The following is a 25,509-nucleotide window of genomic DNA, read 5'->3' on the forward strand; positions in this document are numbered from 1 at the left end:
CATAGCCTAGTCCAACTTCTTGTTTCCTTTGCTTCTTGTATTTCAACAAAATGTGAGCGCCCAGTCTTGAACCTGCTGCTGACGTGTCTGTATACCCTCTGAAACTGTAAGCCTAAATTAATCCTTTTCCCCCTTGCTTTTTGTCAAGGTACTGTATCATACGAAACAAAAGTAATATTCCAACAACTACTAGATTTGACCAATGCTACTGTTTTTTCACTGCCTATGGAGAACATCCTACATCTCTTATACTAAATCTTTCCCAATTTTCAGAGTCCTTTCTTCATACAGCTTTCTAAACTCCAAGAAAGATGCAATAGTGCCTTATCAGCACCCTTCTTGTGACCAGATCCATCATTCTTAACTTTTTAATCTTAGACATTTACCACATTACCATATCAGACTGTATCTTCTTTGAAGAATATAGCATAACCCAAGTCCACTGTATTTTACCACACCACACTCTATAGCTAAGGCCATTTGGACAGTCATTCTTTGTCAAATATAACACAATGAACATCAGCCTACGAAACACATTTCATTTGACTTGCTCTTCTTTCAGCAATGAAAATACAGAGAAGGCAGATGGGAAAACTAGGACAGAATGCTTAGAAACTTATCACATGTCAAAAACTTAGTCAAAGGAAGAATCAATACTCAAGCCCAGTCACCCAACTCAACACCTGGTGCCACTTTCCGTTATCACACTGAACTCTTTACTTAGTTCTTAGCTAGCTTTCAGAAACCAGGCTAAAGTTTGTTCTCATTTGTCCATTTGCTGAAGTCAGAACATTTGTCGCCTACTATAAGGCACTCCAGAATTATATTTTTAAGTACCAAAACCCAGAATTTATAATTAAATACTTTGTTGAAGAAAGAATAAATGTTTTCCCTCTACCATTAGAAATAAGAGAAGGAAGTCTCTTTTTACCATCTGAGCATTATACTTCAGGTTATAGTCATTGTGATTAGAGAAGAAATCCAGAAGCAAGAAAGGTAGCTATGTCTATTTTCAGATATAATCTTGTTTACAGAAAAATCCTATAATACACCAAAAATATAGAAAATAATAAACAAAAGAGTCAACAGAGTTTCCATACACTCAATATATTAAAAAAAAAAGTTTGAGTTCTCAATAGTGGTGGTGGCACACATCTCCCAGCAGAGATCTCTGAGTGTCAGGACAGCCTGGTCTACAGAGCAAGTTCCAGGACATTCAGGGCCAAATAGAGAAACCTTGTATTCAAAAACAAACACAAACCAAAAGAAAAAAGGGGAAAGGTGTTTTGGATCTAAACATTAGCAATGAGCAGTCAGGACAAGCAAACAGCTAAGGCTCACTGGCTACAAGCCTATCAAAAACTCCATGTTCAGGGTGATTATCTGCCTCAAAGGAATAGGCAGTGACAAGAGGACACTACACGGTGCCCTCCTCTTGCTTCCATGTATGCACACACAGGCACGTTCACCCAAACAGGTACACACATGTAATACATACACATAAAAATAAGAATTTAAAAACCATTCAAAAAACACTACTAAGAGAGATACCCAATATGGCAGACAACACTCAGGTAGAGTTGGCCAGAGTTTCCAAGGAATATTATGGGAAAAGCTGAAAAATAGCTATTAGGAAAGCAACAGTTAGTTGGTGGCAAAAGGTAATGTCCAAGGCAGTGGCAGCAGTAGCAGGAAAAGCCAGGAACAACTCCCCTTGGCACTGGGTATGTGGTACTGATAGTCAACAGAAGAGAAGCCAAACTTACTTTCAGAAACACTTCTGCTTCTGTGGTGGATTGGCAGCTACACCCTGTGCAAATCACATTCTCAGAAAACTCAAGAATGAGTGGTACAGGATTAGTATTTCAGTATTATGAAACAAGACTAACAGAATACTCCAAGACTGGAAAAGAAACTCTATCAGTTCTGCACAGCATTCAACAAGCTGAAACAAACTCAAAGCAGCAAGTAAGAATTAGCAAGAGCTGGAGAAGGGGGCTAACAGCACTTGCATCAGGAGCCCAAGAATAATTTTTCACTAGAATACTACTCTAACTTCTGTAATGAATTATATGAGGTGTGACCAGATCTGAGACTCAGTATCAGCAATCCTGTCACCCAATGACTCAGGAGAGAACAGATTCACCTACCAACAAGGACTGCCCCACCAGCTAAGTGAGGAGAGCTAGAATGCACAGAGTGAGCATGTGAAGAGTAGGTGAAGGCCTAAGTGATTTGTACAGTTGAGGTAGGCACAGCCACATCAAGGACCTAACGCCTGGAACCCAAAGGAATGCAAGACCTTAACCACAGAGTGAGGCTCAGAGGGATGGCAGAGCCTTCCTCTGGTCATTATGTGCAAGTATGAGTGTTCTAAGAACGCTGACAACTACCGATTCCTCCTGACTGCAACCCCAAAACTGCTCCCATACAAAGAGGTCCCACAAAGAGTAACAAGTGTACCCCATCAGAACAAGCAGAGCCCTCTAGGTCCCAGCTTCTCTATGTTCTGTATGTGGCCTGTCCGTTCTTCATTTCCCTAGTAACTCAATTCAGAATAACCCAACAGTCATCCCAGACATTTTCATACCTGTGTCCTACCTCGCTACTCCTCCACACCTATCTTGTCTCTATGTAATGCCCACTGTCACTGTAGCACAGGAACTTGACCATGCTTTGTTGCTGCCCTATATTGCTCCCACCAACTACTTTCCTTCTGCCTTTTCCTCTCCCAAAGAACATGGTCTGGCCTGATGTGCAGGGTCTCTGTGCTCAGTCTAAGAACCCGACTATTCAACATAGCAATGGCATGTTACCTCTCTTTTCAGTATTTCTTCAGACAACCTTGTATCATTCCTCTACCATTTACTACTACTATAGCTCCTCTTATAAACATGGCCCTCAGGCCTGGAGAGATGGCCCAGCAGTTAAGAGCACCTTCCAGAGGTCCTGAGTTCAATTCCCAGCAACCACATGGTGGCTAACAACCATCTATAATGTGATCTAATGTAGACAGAGCATTGTATACATAATAAAAAAAATCTTAAAAAAAAAAAAAACAAAGCAAAACATGGCCCTCTTATAATTTACCTCTATCATTCCAATATAATTACTAGTCTCTCATTTCTGTTTCTTTCTATTAATATGCACTGTAATTAATATATCAGTTTGCTAAGTACTGTCAATTTCACTTTGCTCCATAGCAGTTAAGAAGTGACTGTTGTGTTCTTATTACTCTGTTTTCAGAGGAGTTGTATTCGAGATAGTGACAATTACTGCAGAGTGTTCTATTGAAAATTATAAATACTTCTAACTGAATGGTAGGAAGGTAAGAAGGTAGGAAGGAAGAAAACGAATGATCTAACTCCTGATGCATAAAGCCAGGACAAAAAGACGTGTAACATGAAAAGGCAACAGCGCATCTCACCCAAAAGTTATCAGTCTCAGAGTAAAGGCCCAGAATGAAAGAGACTCAAACAGCAGGGCACAGTGGTGCACACCTGTAATCCCAACACTCAAGGACACAGAAGCAGTCAGATCTCTGTGAGTTCAAGGCCACTCTGGTCTACAAAGCAAGTCTAGGACAACCAAGGCTACACAGAGAAACCCTGTCTTTAAAAAAACAAAACAAAGCGATTCAGCCAAGTTCCAGACCAGAAATTCAAAAGAATGATTATTAATGTGTTCAGAGAAATGAAAGAGGGCCAGCATTACCTCCTGAATGCATTAAAAAAGAGCACAGACCATGGCACAGGTAGCTAGCTTGAAAGGCCTCAGTTGAAGGACCAAATGCATATAGATCCTTCTTTACAGTAGTGCCCTTGGCCTACAAGGATCTACATTAGGTCTCAATTCAAGGACCATGACAGACTGCCTCCACTGCATGTGAAACAGGCTCCCCACCTTGAAAACATGGCCATGCCAGTGCAAGCCAGACAAACCCTAATAAGGATTGGTACAGAGCCCCATCCCACCACTTTACATGCAGCTGAAAATAACAGGCTAGACTCAGAACAGTATGAACCTGCCACTGCTGAATTTATTGCCCATTTAATGAGTTAGCTAATTGTCACTAAGTTTATTAATTAAGGAAATTATACATAGAATACTGCAAAAACCCAGGGGGAAAAAAACCCTTTAGTTTGCTCCTTTTCTGCACAAAAAGTCCCTTTACTCCCAAGAAGCTAGGCCAATGGATAACTGTGTTAGCCGTGGCTTAAAGTGATGCAGGAGAGTGCTGAACCCTCTCATGGGCCTAAGGCATACTTTTCTAGCTACCCTCTTAGCCATTGTTAGGCACCCATATCCTTAACAACTGCTCTTTTTCCATCCATTCTTGATTTTTAAAAATAAAATTCTCCTTTGTGGATGGTGGTAGCTTCAGGACTATGATTGTACCATCAAGTTTGCAGGGAAAAGTAAAAAGGATTTTCTAACACTGGCTAAAAAAGTTGAACGAACTGAAGATGTGAAGAAGAGACTAATATAAAATGTTGGCATATATGCTGAACATGGAAGCACAGTCAGGAAGCAGTTTGAAGCCAGGCAGGAACATACAAGTGAGAACTTAGTTCAATAAAGAACTGGCATAAAAATTTTTTTTTAATTTTTTTAAAAAAGAGCAAAAAAATAGAAAAATTAAATGAGTCAATGAAGGATTAAAAAAATGGAATTTATTAAAGACAGAGATAGCTCAGTGGTTAAGACACTGTCTGCTCTTCCAGAGGTCCTGAGTTCAATTCCTACAACCTCATGGTGGCTTACAACCATCTATATTGGGATCTGATGCTTTCTTCCGGCATGCAGGTATACATGCAGGTAGAACATTCACTACATAAAATTAAAAAAATCAATTTTTAAAAAGAGATAGGATTGCTTAAACTTAAACAAAGAACATCCATCTACATAAAATAAATAAGTCTGGGGGGTAGGGTGCTAAACAAATACCAAACTGAATGAATGCTAAAAATGAACAATTCAATGTCAAATAAAAAGCATGGTAGAAGGGTTGGAGAGATGGCTCAGGTGTCAAGAGGACCTGAGTTCAACTCCAAGAACCCACATGGCAGCTCCCTACTGTCTATAACTTTAGTCCCAGAGCACTGCGTGCGCGCGCGCGCACACACACACACACACACACACACACAGTGCACAAATAAGCAGGCAAAGCATCCATACACATAAAAAAGGCATAGCCACAAGAGACAGACAGGCAAGTGTCCAACTCCACTCTGCTTGTTCATGGCCTAACAATCACCCCACCCACCACAACACCACCTGGAGTACAACTCAGAAATCCATGTAAGTCCCACAAACACATTCTGCCCAACCTTGTAGTAGTCACCCTACTCACAACTCCACTGGAAACCACATGGAACCACATGAACCAAGAATTCCACTTAAGGGACTCCCAAACCAGTCAAACTCATTTACCAAGATGCCCTGGAACCATAGCATCCTATGCTCCTAATCTCATATACAGATTCCCAGACTGGCCCTCTCTACCTCAGGACAATGTACATACTGTGTCCTGCTTCCTGGTCACACTGATTCCCACTATGACCACAGACCCTGGACCCAAGGACTATCTACAGAATCCAGGGTACCATCCACAAACTTCTGAGGATCTACAGTAATTTACTCTTAGGCTCAGAACTTGGTACCCTATCCCTAGCTGAGCTAAGATTCAAACCTGACAGGCTATTCAATAAACATCAACAGAGTGGCCCTAAAAATGAAAAACAAGCACCATTCAGGTGGTCCAAACCTGACAAGTTGGGGTAACAACAAACCAAGATTCAAACACCCACTGAGCAAATAAATGTGAGACCAGACCTCCACATCAAAAACATTACCCCTGAAATTAGCATCACCAGCACAATACTCCCCAAGAAATAGTAATTACAAATATGCTCAAAAAACTCAGAAGATATGTCCAAATTCCTGACTGAATGAGAACTGCAAAAACACAATTAAATGAAATAATAAAATTAGTTCAAAAATTAATATTTCTTTCTTGCCATCTTTCAGTTGAAAGTATTTGGAATGTTCGGGAGGTAAAATGTTTTGGTAGAGTTGAGCTGTCCTTTTCCTTTGTTAGACTGGTATTCAGGGCACCAGGTGCTATGAACAAACATCATTTCTGAGTACAATACACTTTGCAACTATTTCCCAAAACTAATGAAGAGATGGGCTCTCTAAAGAAAAGCTCAATGAAATAAAACTCAAAAGAGCTCAAGTAAAACAAAAAGCTCAGAGAAAGCCTCACCTAAGTAGTGGATCACGTGGAAAAGAGAAGAACAGATCTTGAAGACAAAATAGAGGAAGAGTGTAACTCCATGAAAGGAAATGTTAAATGTAAAAAAAAAAACACAGGACTGGAGCCAGCAGACAATCTGAGACACTACAAAATAATTAAACCTACATAATTGCATGTACCAGAAAAAAGGAAACCCAGTTCAGAGGCAAAGAAAATATTTCCAACAAAATCATACATGAAACTTTTCTCCCTAAAAAGGATAGAGATGCCATCAAGGTACAAGAAGCATACAGATCATCAAATAGATAGGACCAGAAAAAAAAAAAATCCCCCATGTCACATAATAATCAACACATTAAATGTACAAAACAAAGAATGTATATTGAAAGCTGCAAGAGAGAAAAACCAAGCCACATATAAAGGCAAGTACATTAGAGTAACTTTAAAAATTAGAGATTGAAAGCCAGAAGGGCCTGAACTGATTTCTGCAATCTTTAAAAGACCATATATGCCAAAGCAAACTACTACTCCTGGGAAAATAACCATTCATAATCAAAGGAGTAAGAAAACCTTCCCATAATAAAAACAAATTTTAAAAATGTATGTAAGCCAAGCCAGTTGAACTGTGAATATGTTGGTATAAAGAAAAGAAAAACTATATCCAAGAGAACACAATATATAATCTTATAGCAATGAACCAAATGAAGTGTAAGAAGAAAACACCACAACAACATTGCAGGAATAAATAAACATTGTTCAATAATAATTCTCAGTATTAATGGTCTCAATCTCCCAATAAAAAGAGACAAATAGACTGGATTAGAAAACAAAACCCAGCTGTCAGGAGGCAGAAGTAGGCAGATCTCTTGAGTTTAAGGCTAGCCTGGTCTACAAAGGGAGAGTTTCAATTTCCAGAGATAGCCGGGGCTGTTACAAAGAGATGCTATGTCTCAATCAATGAAAAAAAAAAAAAAAGAAAAAGAAATCAGTACCAAGAAGAGACTTGATACCCTAGGAGCATATACAGGGGGAGGTAATCCCCCTCAGGAACAGTCATAGGGCAGGGGAATAAAGGGAAAATGGGAGGGAGGGAAGAATCGGAGGATACAAGGGATGGGATAACCATTGAGATTGTAACAAGAATAAATTAATAAAAAAAATTTTTTTAAACCCTTAAAAAAAAAAGGAAACAGGATAGATCTTTTATTGTCTCTAAGATAAATGCCTCACCATCAGTGGACTTAAGGCAGAGGATGGAAAAGGTGACCAAGCAAATGGAACCAAACAACAAGTAGGCACAGCTACTCTAATATCCGACAAAACAGACTCCAAACGGAAGCTGGTTAAGAGATGGGAAAGGACATCTGATACTCATTAAAGGAAACTTTCACCAAAAGGCCATTACAATCCTAAACATGCATACACCAAGCATGGGACATTCAGTTTCATAAAAGAAAGCACTATAAAATCAATCACAGATTGACCCCCCCCCCCCCCCCCCGCCAACATAGTGACAATGAGTGACTTCAATACCCCATTCTCAAATAGAAAAGTTATCCAAACAAAGTTCTACAGTTAAATGACCTTATAAACCAAATGGAGCTAATGGACATTTATAGAACATTCCACTGAAACACTACAAAAATACTTTCTTCTTCTTAGCAGTCCATAGAATCTTCTCCAGATCAGACCACATATTAGGACACAAAAATCAGTCACAAACAAATTTAGGAAAATTGAAATAGATGCTACATTATATATGATGACAAAGGAATACAGCTGAATAACCAACAACAGAAAAGACAAACAATACACCACTGAATGAAAATTCTTTCACTGGAGAAATCAGGAATTGGATAAAAATGCAAACCAAAACATGGGGCACAATGAAGATGGCTCTAAGAGGAGATACTAGAGCACTAAGTGTCTATATCACAAACCTGGAAAGATTTCATATTAATTACTAATGTTGTACCTGAAGGCCTTGTAAAACAAAAATAAACAACACAAAATAAGAGTAGCTGGTAAGAGAGAATTAAAAATCAGGGGTAAAAAGTAATAAAATAAATGAAAATAAGATACAAAGATTCAAAGAGTTCTTTGGTTCTTTGAAAAGATTAACAAGATTGATGTTCTTTAGCTAAATTAACCAAGAGAAAGAGGATACAAATTAATAAAAGCAGAGATGAAAAGAGAAACATTTCAGCATATGCTGAGGAAATTCTGAGAATCGTAAGGCCATTATATAAAATGTTATATTCCACTAAACTGAGAAAGCCAAAAGAAACATAAATTTCAAGATAACCATGACCTACCAACAGTAAATCAAGATGAATTGAGCTTTAGACCACTAACAACCAGTGAGATAGAAGCAATAGTCTCACCACTAAGACGAAGAAGACAAACAAAAGACACCTCAGGACCTGAGGGATCCAGTACAGAAATCTACTAGACCTTCAATGAACTAACATCAACAGTCTCAATTTATTCTGCAAAACAGAAAATGAAGGAACAGTTCCAAATCAATTTTATGAAGCTAGCATTACCCTGACACCAAACCAGACAAAGACCCAACAAAAAAAGAAAATGATAAGTAACAGGAACTTTTATTTGCCTATTTCAATTGTTGCCTCGAAGGATTATTTCCTGTCTGCTAACCTATACCTAGCTCTGGAAGGTTCTAGCCTCTGCACAGTCTAACATATGCCTAGAATGTTTTCAGCCTCTGAGACTTACTGCTTAATAAGCTCACCCTTTCATGTTGTTTCTGAGCTCAAAGCTGGCTGGTTCAACTCAGCTGTTCTGGCTCAAATGTCTCTTCCTAGCTAACTTATTCAAGCTGGATTCTCTCTTGGCACCTGAATTGCTCTGCTTACCTCAAACTAACTCCAGCATCTTTTCTATCTCCTGGCTCCTTCTCATCCTCTGGCTTATTCAATTCACCCGAGTTCTCTTTCTCTCTCCCTTTCTGCCTTTCTCTCTCTGTCTCTGTCTCTCTGTCCCTCCCTCTCTCTCTGTAGCATGTTTCTTTATTACTGTCCCAGTAAAACTGCCTCTCTGGTCTCGAGAGTTGGGCATATCCTATTCTGTCAAATCTTTCTGAGTCATAAGTTTTTCTGCTACTCAATTAGACATTGGTGCTTCCTTCTGCAAGCTATCTTCACCTTCACCGTTTAGGATTAAAGGTCTGTACTATCACCACACCTAGACCTAAGCTTTTCTTTACCTGAACCTTCCTCTATACCAGGCTGACCTTGAACTCAATCTGTTTGCCTCTGTCTTCTGGATTAAAAGGTGTGTTTATATTCCAGCCTGACCACACAGAGCTACAAGGTCTTGGATGTGATCCCTTGCCAGACAGCCATGTTCTGAATTAAAATTCCTCTACAATGATACACAATCTTTCTGATAAACACTGTGAGTTCATGAACACACAGAAGATAAAACATCACAGTCAACTCCACTTCATCCCAGAGATTCCATCAAGGTTAGACAGCTTCATCCCAGAGTTACAAAGATGGATGAACATATATAAACCAATAAATGTGATCCACTACGTAGACTATAAGTCAGAAATCACATGAGCATCTCATTAGATGGAGGAAAAAAGCCTCTGCAAAAATCAACATCTTTTCATGACAGAAATCCTAAAGAACATAGGGACACAGGGAACATATTGCAACATAATAAAGGCAACATCCTAGCAGTCACACACTAAACTAAACTAAACTAATCCCAGCACTTGGGAAGCAGAGCTGAAGACCAGTCTGGTCTACAAAGCATCAAGTTCCAGGTCAGGTAGGTATATAATATAGAGACCCAACCTCCACCCCCCCCCAAAAAAAAGTAAAAAGAAAAAAAGACTACCTTGAAGTAAATAGAACTAAAGAAATTTAAAACTCGTATAATAAAAACATTGAGAAATTAAAGAAAGAAACTGAGGGAAAAAAGAGATTTAAAGATTCCCCAGTGTCGAAGCTGAAGAGATGGCTCACTGGTTAAGAGCACCGCCTTGCTCTTCCAAAGGACCTGGGTTCAATTCCCAGCACCCACATGGCCGCTCACAACTGTCTGTAACTCCAAGATCTGGCATCTCGTAAAAACACACATAAGTTAAAAATTAAATTAAAGCTGGGCGGTGGTGGTGCACGCCTTTAATCCCAGCACTCGGGAGGCAGAGACAGGCGGATCACTGTAAGTTCGAGACCAGCCTGGTCTACAAAGTTAGTGCTGGACAGGCAAGGCTACACAGAGAAACCCTGTCTTTAAAAAAAAAAAAAAAAAAAAAAAAAGACTCCCCAGTGCAAGTGAACTGGTAGAGTTAATACTGTAAAAACGACCATCCTTTCAAAAGCAGCTTATACATTAATGCAAGCCACATCACACCCCAATATTATCCTTCTCAGAAACTGAAAATAATTTTCAATAGTACATAGGGACACACACACACACACACCAAAAACAAAGAAACAAATGTAAAGCAAAATAGACAAAATAATCCTGAATAACAAGAAACAAAAGCTACTGGTGTTATCATCATGCCTAATGTTAAGTTATCCTACAGAGTTACAGCAAGAAAAACAGCATGGTACTGGTCCAAAAGCTGACACATTGATCAAACGCAATAGAATTGAGGTTGTGGATCTAAATCCACACATCTATGGCCACCTAATTATCGAGAAGAAGCCAAAAATGCACATTAAAAAAAGACAGTCTTTTCTAAACAAAACAAAAAAAAAAACAACAACAACAAACAGTGCTGAGGAAAGTGAGTATCTATGTGGGGGGAAATGAAACTATGTCCTTATCTCTCACCCTTCACAAAAATCAACTCCAAATGAATCAAAGACCTTAGCAAACGACTCTGAAACTGCTATAGTGAGAAAGGTAAAGAAAGCACTTCAAAATAAAGTCACAGGCAGGGACTTTCTCAATAGGACTCAGGTGACTTAATAAGGGATTAAGGCCAACAACTGACAAGTGAGACTTCATGAAATTACAGGAAACAGCTGATCTAGTGAGGAGACACCTACAGAATGGGGGAAAATAGCCATCTGAGAAAAAACTTACCATCAAAAAAATAGGCTAATAAACAGTAAAGAATTCAAGAAAATGCAAATTGTCCATATATGTTAAAAGATGCTCAGCTTGTACCATCACACCCGGCAATGCTCAATAGTCTTAACCATCAGAGAAACGCAAATTAAAACTTCAGGTTCTATCAATAGAGGAATAATAAAAATGTGGTACAACCCCAAGTAGAATTTTGTTCAGTCATAAAATGAAATTTTCAGCAAAGTAAGTAGAATTTAAAAATATGGAATGAAGTACTTCAGATCAGCAGGGATAACACAGTCTCCTAATGGTCAAATAGAAAAGTAACCATTAAATGCCCAGTCATAAGTGGAACACCTCCATCACTCCCTCCAAAGTTCAGGGAACATCACAGATGAAGGGGCAGAAAGAATGCAAACACTTACTCAGCCTTAGCCAGGAAGGTGATGCACACCTTTAATCCCAATACTAGGGAGGTAGAGGCAGCAGATTTCTGTGTGTTCAAAACCAGCCTGGTCTACAAAGTGACTCCAGGACAGCCAGACCATTCTTTAAAAAAAAAAAAAAATAGACATCAAATCGCCTAATGATGGATCTTCCAATCTTTAAAAACAAAAAGCCAAATCTAAAATTAGTAGATGAGAAGAATGAATACAAATCACGGCAGAAATTAATGAGATGGAGACTAAAGCATAATATAAAGAACTAAAGAAACAAACAAGGCCAGGGGAGGGTGCCCACCTTTAATCCAAGTATTTAGAAGGTAGATCATCCTTAGGGATATAGTGAGTACAAAGCCAGTCTGGACTATATGAGACCATGTTCATAAGAAACTAGCATTAAAAAGAGAAATCATGGTGGCGCACATCTGTAATCCCAGCACTCAGGAAGGCCAGCCTGGTCTGGAACACCCAAGGCTACACAGAGAAATCCTGTCTCGAGAGGGGAACAAAAAATTAGACACAACAAAAGAAAACCACAAACTAGTTTTGCTGACAAACTTAAGCACAAATATATTCAGTAAAATAGCTGCACAATCAACTCAACAACACATTTAAAAGATCGCAAACACACCAGGTGGTGGTGGTGTACTCCTTGAATCCCAGCACTGGTGAGGCAGAGGAAAAAGAATCTCTGTTGAGTTCTAAGCCAGCCTGGTTTACAGAGCTAGTTCCAGGACAGCTAAGGTACACAAAGAAAGCCTGTCTCAAAAACAAAAGACAACAGCAAAAATCATATACAATAACCAAGTTGGTCTCACTCCTAGGATGCAAGAGAAGTTCAGCATATATAATTCAATAAATACGATGTCACAAAAATATTTTCAAAGGCAGAAATCACTTATCATTTCAATATACTCAGTAAAAAAGGCCTCTGACAAAGTTCAACATCCCTTTATGATAAATAAGGAAAAATGGCCCATTCACAGTAACTTCAAATAGAAACTAATTAAAGGTCTGGGAATTAACAAAGAAGGAAAAAAAATCCTACAATGAAAACTTTAAAGACACTAAAGAGAGAAATCGAAGAAGACAAAAGAAGATGGAAAGACAACGCCAATAATTGACAAGTCTGACCTTGTGAAATTAAAAGGCTCACACAGGAGGAAAAAAAAAAAAACAATTATTCTAGTGAAAAAACAGCCTGAAGGTGCAAGAAAATCTGCCAGCTATAAACCTCACAAGGAATTGCTACCTAGAATTCATAAAAAGTTCAAAAACTTACACAGGAAAAATTCAATCCAGGAGCTAGAGAGATGACTTGGCAATTGAGGGCACTGATTGTTCTTCTAAAGGACCCAGCACCCATATGGCAGCTCACAACTGTCTTTACCTCCCAAGATCTGACACCTTCACAGAAACATGGAGGCAGGCAAACCACCAATGCACATAAATGTAGAGGAATGTTCACTCAGAACCTGGCTGTTCTGGCAAGAGATCACAGCCAAAGATCTTCTAGGTCTGTGTGATCCTGCTGGAATACAAACACACCATTAATCCAGGAGACAAAGGCAAGCAGATCTGAGTTCAAGGTCAGCCTGGTATAGAGCAAGTATCAGGGAAAGAAAAGCTTACTTCCAGGAATGGTGGTCCATGCCTTTAATCCTAAACGAAGGTAAAGTTTGTTTGTAGAAGAAAGCACCCACTTTTGAAAGTGATGTCTAATTAAGTGGCAGAAAAGGTGACGAATGAGAGAAGACTTGACACAATAGGATACTCTCAACTCTCATGAGAAGAGAGGAAAGGGAAGCTACTTCAGAGGCAGTTTTACAGAGGGAGGAGGCAGTTTTACCAGGACAGCAATAGAGATGGAATGCAGAGAGAGAGCTTAGGTGAAGATGGGACAAGGGAGAAAATGAGAAGAAGCCAGAAGATTAGAGCAGATTGCTGCCTTAGTGTGAGGCCAAGCAGAGCAATTCCAGGCCAGATTAAATATGTCAGCTGGGAGAGGAGTTTGAGCCAGAACAGCTGAGTTGAGCCATCTAGCCCAGAGCTCAGAAAGAACAAGTAAGGGTGAGCTTATTAAGTAATTAAGTCTCGGTGGCTGAAAACATTCTAGGTCTAGGTTAGATTGCACGGAGGCTAGAAGCTTCCAGGACTAGGCCTAAGCTAGCAGAAAGAGACAATAAGCCTCTAAGACACAATTGAAACAGGAGAAAAAAAGTGACTTTTACACATAAATGGAAGTAAACTTTGTAAAAATTCAATCCAATAAGAGAAGAAATACAAGGGTTGGAAATATGGCTCCTTGATTAAAGAGTACTTGCTGCTCTTCCAGATGATCTAAGCAAACATGTATGTATATTTAAATTTTTTTAATCCTTACTAACAAAAAGAAATATAAATATTCAAAAATTTTGAGATGGGATTTTGGTTTGTTGCCACGCCCCGCCCCAACCTCTCCTATTTTTGAAACAGGGGTCTGCCTGCCTCTGCCTCCTCAGCACTGGGATGAACGGCACACGACTCCATGCCTGGCTCCGACAAATATTTTAAAGTATTCAACATCCTTAGCCAGTGAATATAAGCAAATTAAAATTAGCTTCAGATTGCATCTCACATCCCATCCCATCAACATTGCTATCATCAACAAAGGACAGCAAGCACAGAGGACGAGCTAGCAGAAGAACCCTTTTGCACTAGTGGTGGGAATAAAAACTAGTGAACCCACTATGGAGTGGCTTTTTCTTAACAGAAAGACCTGAAATATGCAAACAGCCCAGACGTCCACGAACAGACACGAGTAAGGAAAATGGAGGACATACAAAGAGCCACACAAAAGAATTAAGCCAGCATGTAGAAATGAATAAATCTGCAGAGTACCACAGCAAGCAAAAGAAACCAGACTCAACTACAGATAGTCATGTTTCCTATCCTGTCACATGCAGAACCTAGATTGAAATAACGACGTCTAAGCAGAAGGAAGAGAATGTGTGTGTGAAGAGGTGAAAAGAGAGGGAGAGAACGAGAGGGCGGAAAGAAGGACACTTACTGCGTTTTTCCCTCACATACACAGCTGCACATATATAAAGTACAAATGCCCTAAAGGGATACCCTCCTCCCCCTCCCTCCACCAAACACCAGTTAATGGGGAGAGGAAGCAAAGATAAGCCAAGTATCAAGAAAACAAAATTAAGTTAATTAAGTAAGAATGAGGTATTAGCATGGATGGACATATGAAATAAACTCTCACATATATGATCAGCTGATTTCCATCAAGAATGTCAAGACAATTCGATGGAAAATAGTCTTTTCAACAAATGGTACTACAACAAGCAGGCAGCCTTATGTAAAACAAAAATAGACCTTTTATAAAACTCACCACACATAAAAGCTAAATCAAAATGGATTAAAATGCTAAAACTATAAAAAAAAATTTTGAATAAAATACAGAACTAGGTCTTTGTAACTATGAGTCCCGCAAGATAATGCCAAAACCACAAGCAACAAAGGCCATCTAAATTTTGTAACTGTGCTTTTTAAAAAAAAAAATCAAAACCAGGAGTGGCAGATCATTCTTCTAATCCCAGCACTGAGATAAGACCACTGCCAAGTTTGAGACAAGTCTGAGTTACACAGTGAGATCTTTCGTAAAGAAAAAGAAAAAATAGACAAAACCAAAAAGGCACTATTATAACAAGTGAAGTGATAAAAATCAGAAGCTATTTAAGTTATACATCTGAGAGTACCTAGTGAATATAAAGACTAAAGGTTCTATAGTAAGTGGAGAAGCACGCGTCATGGAACAGGCTTGTAACTCCAAACTCAGGAGACTGAGGTAGAAGAATGGCGATTCTCAGGCTAGCTTAGGCTACCCAGTGAGATCTAGTCTCAAAAACAAACTACAATCAAATTCCAAACTTTAAAATGAGAAAAAGAGCTTTAAGACATTTCTTTTAAAAATTCAAACTATACTGAAACTATACTCAACTTCACAATTCCTCAAAAAAAAAAAAAAAAAAAAGTAAATCAAAACCACACTGATACAGTCAAGTAATAGATGGTTATAATCAAACACTTCATGAGTTTGATGTAGGAAAACAGTGAGGTCCCTATACAATGCTGGTAAAAATGAAAAATAGTTTGGTGGTTCCTCAAAATGTTAAAAAAATTACATGACTCAACAAATCTTAAGTATATACCTGAAAGAAGTAAAAACACACTCAAAACATTATATGATAAAGGTTTATAGGAGCATTTTTTTTTTCCTTTCTGGATTTTCAAGCAAGGTTTCTCTGTGTATCCCTGGCTGCTCTGGAACTGGCTCTGTAGACCAGGCTGGCCTCAAAATCCATCTACATCTGCCTCCCAAATGCTGGGATTAAAGGTATGCACCACTACCACCCAGCATGAAGCATAAATCTTAGTAAGTAAGTTAATAACCCAGCTGTCCATTAATTAACAGTAAATGTAGTGTTCTCTGTATAGCAGAATATTAGCTGAACAAAATGGAACAAAGCATTAATATATTGCATAACACGAGTGAACCCTGAAAACCAGCCCAAAGACAATGTAATATATTATTTCAATTAAATGAAATGTCCAAATTATGTAAATCTATAGGCATAACATATTGATGGTAAAGGCAGGAGGAGGTAGAAATATAGAGTGATGTCAGTGCTAACGATCATGGGGTTTCTTTCAGGGGTGGTTAAAATGCCCAAAATGTAATGGTGATGGATGTAAAACTCTAAGAATGTAGTGAAGACTGAGGAGCTGTGCTTCACCCTCTACAGAAAAAGGCTAAAGCTGGAGGGAACTGAAGCTCAAGAGTTCAAGGAAAATAAACATAAATAAATGATTAAAGTGTACAGAATGTAAATCTCTTCTCAATAAAGACATTATTTTAAAAACCAAAAAAATAACAAAGTTAATTATTTTGTACTTAGTCTAAAAAGTATTTCCTTTCCTTTAAAGGTTCCTTAAATACATTAAAAAAACGAGAGAGAGACACATAACTTACATTTTACACACTGCTCTTAACAAGTTCTAGTCTACTAAACCTAAACTCAGTAGACTAAATTAAATGCTGTCTTCATGTTTCACTGAACCATGACCTGAGATATGTTTTTAAAGCAAAAAAGAAAAGGCGGCCACATTGGCAGAGAACTGTGTCTAATTTGCATAAAGGTGCTTACTTTAGTAGCTTCTCTGGTTAGACCATGTTAACTAAGATTATTTACGGAAATGGTGGTTGCCACTGATCACTTTCTAAATCAGGTCAGTATCACTTGCTGGGCACAGAACTGTCACATACGGTGCAAGCTGTTAAGAGCATTAACTTAATAAAAACAAGAACAAAAACAAAAAATAAAACCCTCACTGGATATAAAATCAAGTGGCTGAAGAAAAGCAAAACAAAAAAATGGTCAAACCATGGAAACCAGGTATGGTCAGGTCAAAATACTGACAAAGAAAGATTAGTGACTTAGGATTCCACAATCAAGAGAAATATCTTTCAAAATAGAGAGTTCCAAATATACAGGTTAGCAGACTACATTGTCCAGAGACAGACAGACAGACAGACAGACAGACAGACAGACAGACAGACAGACAGACCCGACAAAAATCTTTGGGAAAATCTAAGGAAATGCTGTCATGTATAATAAAGTGGATGAACCTAGAAAAGATTAAGTGAAATGTGTTGTGCACAGAAAAACAATGCCCTATGACTTTAGTGTGTGATCTAAGAGCCAAGCCTGACTTTATTACTCTACCAAATGTTAGTGAACATCTATAGAAGCAAAGTAGGATGGTGTTCAAGAGATGTTAGAGGAAAAGGAGAAACACTGATCTAAGTGTGCAACATTTAGTTAAGAAAAGTACGGTTTAGTGATTACACAAAATGGTGAGTAGATATTTCAAAACTATTAAGAGGATATTTCATTATAGGAATGGTGACATACACCTGGATGGACTCTCAGGGAGTCAGAAAGGTCAGAAAGTGAGAAAGCACTGGGAAGGATGAAGGACTGGGTGTTTTCAACACACACACACACACACACACACGAGGCAATAAATTGTTAAATTATCTTAAAGCTAATATTGCATCTCACAAATATACACAATCACTACTTACCGATTAAAAATAATTAAAAATGCACCCAGGCATAATGAATGGTACATAATCCCTGCAATCCCAACAACTCAGAAAGCAAAGGCAGGTAAATTGCTATGGGCTGGAGCCTAGCTGAGGCTATACAGCCAGTACTAAAGCAGCTAGTGAATACAGCAATGTTCTGTCTAAAAAAAAAAGCAAGCAAACAAACAAAAACAAAACCCACCTCCCACTAGGGGTAAAATGGCTCAGTACATAAGTGTGCTTGCCAACAAGCCTGATTACATGAGCCCAACTCTCTGAAACCACTAGGCAGAATTAGAAAAGCCAACTAATCCAAGTTGTTCTCTGAACTCTACAAGCAAGCATGCACTGGCACATGAACACATACATGCACACACATGCAAACACATACACACAATGAAAATGAATAAAAATAAATTTACAAAAAAATATTCATCAAAATGTCAAAAGTGAACAATTCATGTTTTTAAATGTAGGCAAGGACTGTACGGAGTCATGTGTCTATCCCTAAGGTAATCAAATTTAAGACCAGTTACAAGGGCTGAAGAGATGGCTCAGTGGTTAAGAGCACCAGGTGTTCTGTAAGAAGTTAGGTTCCCAGGAGCCACGGAGCAGCTCATAACTATCTAGAACCCCAGTTCCTTGGGATCTAATGCCCTTTTCTGCTCCCTGGGTAACAGGTATTCATGGATGCACATACTATACATTCAGGCATGACACATATACACATAAAAATAAATAAGTCTTAAACACTTTCGACCTCATATGTTCTTCTATATTAACTGAAAAAATCTATGAGCTTCTATTGTCTTTGTAAATGGATAAAAAATAAAGAGCAGTATCAAAAGAAAGAGAAAAGTATGCTATAAGGAAACCCTGTCTTATCCCAGCACTTAGGAAGCAGAGGCAAGCGGATCAATATGAGTTTGAGACCAGCCTGATCTACAAAGTGAGTCCAGGACAGCCAAGACTGCACAGAGAAACCTTTTCTCAGAAAAAAAGAAGAAAGAAAGAAAGAAAGAAGGAAAGAAAGAAGAGAAAAAAAAGAAAAGAAAGAAATCAATCCTGTCTTGAAAAGCCAAAAAGACAAAGAGAAAATTACTCCCAAGGAGGTAAAAGCATTTAGACACTACGTTAAGTGTCAAAGCAGCACAGTGAAAGTGCCCTGTAGATGAAAACACAGCAGGAGAATGGGGAGGAGCGCTACCCAACTGCAACTTTCAGTTCCTTTCTATGCCCTTTTAAGTTCCCTACTTCACCAGCATGTTGTCCTCTAATATACATCCAGACTATTGAGTCAGCCCACAATTTAGAGGCTTAATTCCACTGCTGTAAAAGAAGTAATATTTCTGATTCCAACTTGGTACTTTTGTTTCCAAAATCCACTTCAAAGATTATAAATTTCCATAAGTGAGTTAAAGGCTACCCAAAACAAAAACAATCACCACCACCAAAAAAGAAAAAGTGATATCCAAAAGAGGAAAAACATACCAAATAGGAAAAGAGGTTGGGATTACCTTATACAGATAAGAATATTAAGCAACATTCACTTTCAATTGATTTTTCAGAAATAACTGTATTTTAAGGTTTAAAATAAAATATGAAAGTCTCCTCAGAAACTTCCTACCATAAATAAATGATTTGTCCTGGTCAGAACAAGACACAGTAAATGTAGCTGTAGATCTCAGTTTTTCCTTTAAAGTTATTGAGCACTCTATGCATTTTCCATGGTTTTCCTTTTCAAGGCAAGAATCTCACTATGCAGCCCTGGCTGGCCTCAAATGAAGAGATCCACCTGCCTCTGCCTCTCAAAGCTGGGATTAAAGGTATATGCCACCACACTTGGCTAGATGTTCTTAAAGCCTTGTCTTTAAAAAAAAAAAAAAAAAGGTTGTGGGCATTGTTTGTGTGTTTAAGTGTGAGCACTCAGACCATGGCATGTAAAGGCCAGAGGACAATTTTCCAAAATCAGTTCCTTTTCAACCAAATTCAAGCCCTGTACAGTGTAGAGTAAACATTTTTACCCATTAAAGTCTTTCCCTATAAATTACAATTCCTTCCACAATCCTAGAGAATAAGTGAACCAAAATGGCTAGCAAGTTTCAAGGTGGCACCTGTACAAAGTGGTTTGCTTTACTTTGTGAAAAGGGGGGGGGGGGGTAAGTTAAGGAATTTACTTATTTAATTTAATAACTTCCAGCAAATACATCTTGGAAATTTGCCTTTTAGCTTACCATCTAGTAGGAAAATGTAGTCAACCAATTAACCAGGGTAAAATATCAGCACTTTTAACAGCTCCACAGCTAAAATAAAATGAAGTGCTCTAAGGAGCAGAGAAGAAAGAAAAAAAAAAAAAAAATAACACCCAGAAGAGGGAGCAATCAGCATGTTAAGGTCTGAGGTAGAGTTCCGAATGCAAGCTGCACAGCAAATAGGGGGAAGGCTATCAATGTTTCTCCTACCATTTCAAGCTCAGGGCAGTTAGCAGGGAAATACAGAAATATAAGAGTCCTGAAAAAATGGCATCAGATCATTAAAAGCATTAAGTGGCAATGTATCAAAATGTTTACATCCAATCTTACAAAAGATAGACACTATTTAACTTAACTACATAGTAAGAAAACTTCCCTAGTAAGCCATGGACCAGACAGGGTCAGAGCAGCTGGCTCCTTTCACCTCATGTTCCAGATGCTGTGGCAGGACTGCCCTGGGTACAAGGCCAGACATAGCTACTAAGTGAGGTCCTGGGTACAAGGCCAGACATAGCTACTAAGTGAGGTCCTGGGTACAAGGCCAGACATAGCTACTAAGTGAGGTCCTGTTTCAAGAAATTTAAAAGGGATACAGGGAGGGTGCTAAGACAAAGTCTAACCAATTAATAACGACAGCCTAAACGAGAGTGCAAAACTGTAAAATGCCTTTAATCCCAGCACTCTGGAGGCAATGGCAGGCGGGTCTCTGATTTTGAAGCCAGCCTGCTCTACTAATCGAGATACACAAAGAGAAACACTGTCTGGGGGTGAGGGTGGGGGAGGGGAGAACTAAACAACAAAATTCAAAACTATAAATATTAGTGTTAGGAGGAAAGAAAGTTAATGAGGATGAAACACATGAAAATGTAAAGTGAAGACTGATCTCAGAAAAGACCAAGACACAGACCCATCTTCTTAGAATGAAAGAAAGGGCCGCTTTTGGAAACTTTGAACAGTTCACCCAAAGTTCCACTGTCTTGTTTCTGCACTTACTCAGTATCTTACATTTCTGATAATCTGTTTATGAAGTACATATCAAACCAAAAGCATTTTATAAGAGGAGTTATTTTGTTTTTAACCTCAAGTATTCTTTTGTTTTGGTTTTGTTTTTTGTTTTTTGTTTTTTTCCGAGACAGGGTTTCTCTGTGTAACCCTGACTGTCCTAGAAATAACTGTACGTGAGCCCTGGCCTCGAACTCATAGAGATCTGCCCCCCTTGGCCTCCTAAGTGCTAGAATTAAAGGCTGGAAAAGTGAATGCATGTGCCTTAGCTGTATGTACACTTGCTATTTTCCTAAATCTTGTTTTACAAATAACTATTTTAGCAATCAATTCTGAGCCCCAAATTTTGAGCAGGACATTTGACAAGCAACACAATGGGGGGGGGGGGGGGAGGAGAGCAAGCAAGGAAAAAAAAACTATAAAGACCATACCTCATTATATATATTTAAAAAAAAAAAAAAAAGACAAATTTTGGCCCAGAAAAGAAGACTTTTGGAAAGGTGACAACTATCTTCCATGTTTTAAAGAACTAGTACAAAAATTTACTTCATACTATTCCAAAGATTATACGTACAAAATACATGGATGTGGATTTCTGTTTCCATATGAAGACATTTGACAAATCAAACTATTCACAATTCAACATTTTAGATTTCTTTATGACTGTATACTTTATAAAGACAATTTTTCATTTATCCCTTGAAATAATAAAAGAAATATGTATTATAGTTTAGCAAACTAAGTCTAAAATGGTTTTGCTAAGAAGTTTTTTTTTAATCATACAAGGAAGAAACTGGGCAAATAAATGTCTGAACTCAAGTCCAACGAAGACTGCCCAAACAGTATGTGTTCCTACCTAGTGATGTATCCAGGCAGGAACCACATGTCCCGCTGTCAGATATGCTGGCCAGTATTAGTGAAAAGCTTCTTCCAAAATCAACTCTTTGGAAACACAGCTGGTCAATACACACACCATGCGCCAAATGCTAGCTCCGGGAGGACAGTAACACTGTCGGTCTTCTCCGCTACACTGCAATGCCTAGACTATCACTGGCACATTATGTCCTCTTGGACATCTATTAAGCACGCACACTCTCACAAAATCTTATATATATCACACACTTACCACCAATGTGGAGCAACAAACCTTACTAAAATGTCTAGAAACACAAACCCATTGTTACAATTGCCATTACACATTTAATTTGCTATACAGTTATGAAACTTAACCTAGTCAGTTGGCACAACAAACCCAATTGAAGAAAATGAAAGCAAAGATAAAATATTACAAGTAAAAAGTAACATAATATAAAAAGCACTGTAAGTTAAACTTGTTCCAAGAGTTGTCAGTTGCAAAACTCTTAAAACCGGCCTTTTATGTGTACTGAACACTGTATAAGGGAATGTATACATATCATTTGGTTTAAAGGCTTTCTACTCACAACTTCACAGTAAAAGAGATCGGCAAATTTCACAGATGCAAACAACTTGGCATTATCAAAAACTTAAGACAAACAGGAAAAATAACATCAATCGTAAGGCTGGCTTACAATACCCTACACCATAAAACCTAGAAGGGCCAGACATGCTAATAAGAAACTACAAGACCTACAAACTACTCCGAGGTCTCTTTGAATTCATTCTACATAATAGATACATATCAATAAGCACACATTTTTTAGATTATTCATAGACATACAAAATCTTTTACTCCAACTTCACCAGATTAAATTAATTATCTCTGCAAAAAATTTCTGAACGCACATTCATTAGGATTATGGTTATTACTTAAAAGACCTAACTTTACCGTGAGGAGTTTCAGGTTGACCTCGGCCACTGACTGACTCAGTTACACTGTATCACTGTACCCATTTATATTATTGGCAACTGAGTATTGAACATACTGTCAATTTTCTTCCTCCTTTTTAAGACCATGACTCTGAAAGATCAAATGAAAAGCTACCCAATACAGTATCTCAAATATAATTTCTTTCCTCCTTTTCAAACTCTATTACTAACAACGTCCACTTAAACTATTTCGAGTATTAAACGTTCCAAAAGCCACTTTTCCCATCCCTGTATTAACAACATGAAACATCTGCAATCTTTTTCTAACTCTGACCTTACTACCCAATTCTGACTGCTCTTTACAATTTAAGTCCCTGTACTGCAGCAGTCCATTAATAAATCACCAACAAAGTAACCTTTTCTCCATAAACAGACAACAGAAGTAGGGAAATCAAGCCGCTGCTAGGGTTTATCCAAACTAGCAATGCTGGAAGAAGGCAGTTTAGGGAAACCTGCTAACAGTTAGGGCAACAAGTTAAAAACTTTCAACTCATAAAGCCTCCCTGCTGCAGCTGGTCCCTTCGACCCCCACAGGTGCGCAAAGCTAGAAATCCCTGCTGTCGCGCAGGGCTCTGACCTGGGAAGTGGACCAGAGACGCCTCACCCCATCCTCCCTGCCCCCCAGGGGTGGTAAGGGTGCAGGACTCACCTGAGCACTGGGCTGTAGGGGCTTCGCGAGCGACGCCAGCTGCTGCTGCTGTACGGACTGGGGGACACGTCGCCGCCCCGCTCGTAGGAGCTGTGGCGGCTGTAGCTGGGCGAGCGGCGCCGGCTGTAGGGACTCGGGGAGCGCGGCAGCCGCCGAGAATAGGGACTGCTGCCACCTCCCGCCGGGCTGGGGGACTTGCGGCTCCGGAGGCTCTGCGAGGCCCTGTGGGACACCGGGCTTTCGTCCCGGCCTCCCAGCGGGCTCAGGGACCGCTGCCGCCGCCTGTAGGCCTTGGGCTCGCTCTTGTCCTCCCGGTAGGCCTTGGGCGGCTCCTTGTAGGCCGAGGGCGGCTCCTTGGACGACTTAGTCCGGCTGCGGTGCGCCTTCAGGTCCCGGTCCTTGCGGCTGCTGCTGCTGCTGGACGTCGCCGAGGCGCTCTTGCGGCGGCCGCCGCCGCTGCTGCTGCTGCCGCTCTTGGCGGCCTCGGTCCGCTCCTCGCCGCTGTGTCCGTGGCGGCTGCGGGCCTTCGAGGCCTCGCTGCCGCTGCGCGTCCCGTCCCGGCGCCGGTGCTCGCGGTGGCGCTCCTTGCTGCGGCCGCTGCTGCTGCGTCGGTCCCGGCGCGGCCTGCGCTCCGACCCCTCCGCGCGCCGCTGCGTGCCGGAGGAGGAGGCCGGACTCCCGCCGTTGCCTCCCGTTCCCCCGGCAGCCGTCGCCGCCGTTGCCGCGCTGGCGCCCCCCAGCAGCAGCCCCTGCTCGGACTGGGAGCTCACATCCTCGTACTCCACCAGCGGGGTCACACCCCCGCCGCTACTGGCACCGCCACCGCCGTCCTGCTGCGGCTGGGGCAGCGAGAAGACCCGGCGCTTCTCCGCCTCCTGCCCGGCGCGGGGCCCGCGGCGCCGCTTCTGCCGCCCTCCGGGGCGCCTCTTGCCTCTCGCTAGCCGCTTGACCTCCAGAGGGGGTCCCGGGCTGAAGCAAGAGGAGGAGGCCGCGGCGGCGGCGGCTGCGGCGGCGGCCGCGCCGGGGGCAGCCAGGAAGAGCAGAGGCGGCGGGGGCGGCGGCGGTTGCAGGAGCTGCGGCTGCAGGAGCGGCAACAGCAGCGGCGGCTGCTGAGGGGACAGGAATCGCCTCCGTTTGCGGCGCTCCTCCAACTTCTTCTCGGCCCAGCTCAGGCCCCCGCCTCCCCCCAGCGCCGTGTCCGAGCTGCTCGGCATCGCCTAGAGCCCGCCGCGGAGTGCGGCGCGGGTGCGGCCTCCTCCGGGGTCAGACCCTGGCCATGTCCCCCCGCCGGGAAGGGGGACGGCAGCCGCGACGGAGGGGTGGCGAGCAGCAGGGCCGGCCGGGAGCCGCGCCACGATAATCCGGGTCGGGACGCGCGTCCCCGGGTCCAGTCGCGGTGTGTGCGCAGCGGCCTCCGGGCCTGGCGCGGGAGGATCCTGTCCTCGGCGGGACGCCGGCCGCGCCAGGCGGCGGCGGCGGTGGTGGCGGCGGCGGCCTCGGGCTCCGGCGGCGCAACGCGGAAGTGCCACCGCGGGCCGCGCTTCACTCCATCGTCCTGACGTCGGAGGCGAGCTCGCGGGAGGGCAGTGGGCGCGACCGCAGCACGCCTCCGTCGCCCGCCGCTGCGCGTCCACGTCGTCCTGGCGGCGGCGGCGGCGGCGACACCCCGCGGCGCTCGGACGGGCCTGGGCCTCGCGCCCCGAGGGCACTGCGCGCAGCTTCCGGAGCGGGGGCGCGGCCCGCTTGTCCTCCGCCCCTCCACGCGGGCCCCCCGCGCGCGCGCGCGCGCCGCTCGCCCCTCCCTTCGCTCCGCGTTCTCCCCCGCGGGAGGGCGACGCGACTGGCTGGCGGGGCCGTCACCC

General features: G+C 41.3%; 1 protein-coding gene across 4 annotated transcripts in view; it reads right to left on the bottom strand.

Annotated features, from left to right (window-relative positions):
* The window catches only part of Cdk13 (cyclin dependent kinase 13), a 95,398-nt gene extending 70,277 nt beyond the window's left edge, over positions 1–25,121 (bottom strand). For 2 of the 4 annotated variants that reach the window (XM_051168075.1, XM_051168062.1), the window contains exon 1: positions 23,648–25,121. In XM_051168075.1, coding sequence (XP_051024032.1) covers positions 23,648–24,861 — 1,214 coding nt within the window. In that variant the 5' untranslated portion in view covers positions 24,862–25,121. The remainder of the gene's footprint in view (positions 1–23,647) is intronic. The other 2 variants (XM_051168083.1, XM_051168069.1) reach the window with 1 other exon arrangement.
* Between the last annotated feature and the right edge of the window lie 388 nt (positions 25,122–25,509).

This window comes from Acomys russatus, chromosome 3 (assembly GCF_903995435.1).
Source record: "Acomys russatus chromosome 3, mAcoRus1.1, whole genome shotgun sequence".
Taxonomy (NCBI): Eukaryota; Metazoa; Chordata; class Mammalia; order Rodentia; family Muridae; genus Acomys; species Acomys russatus.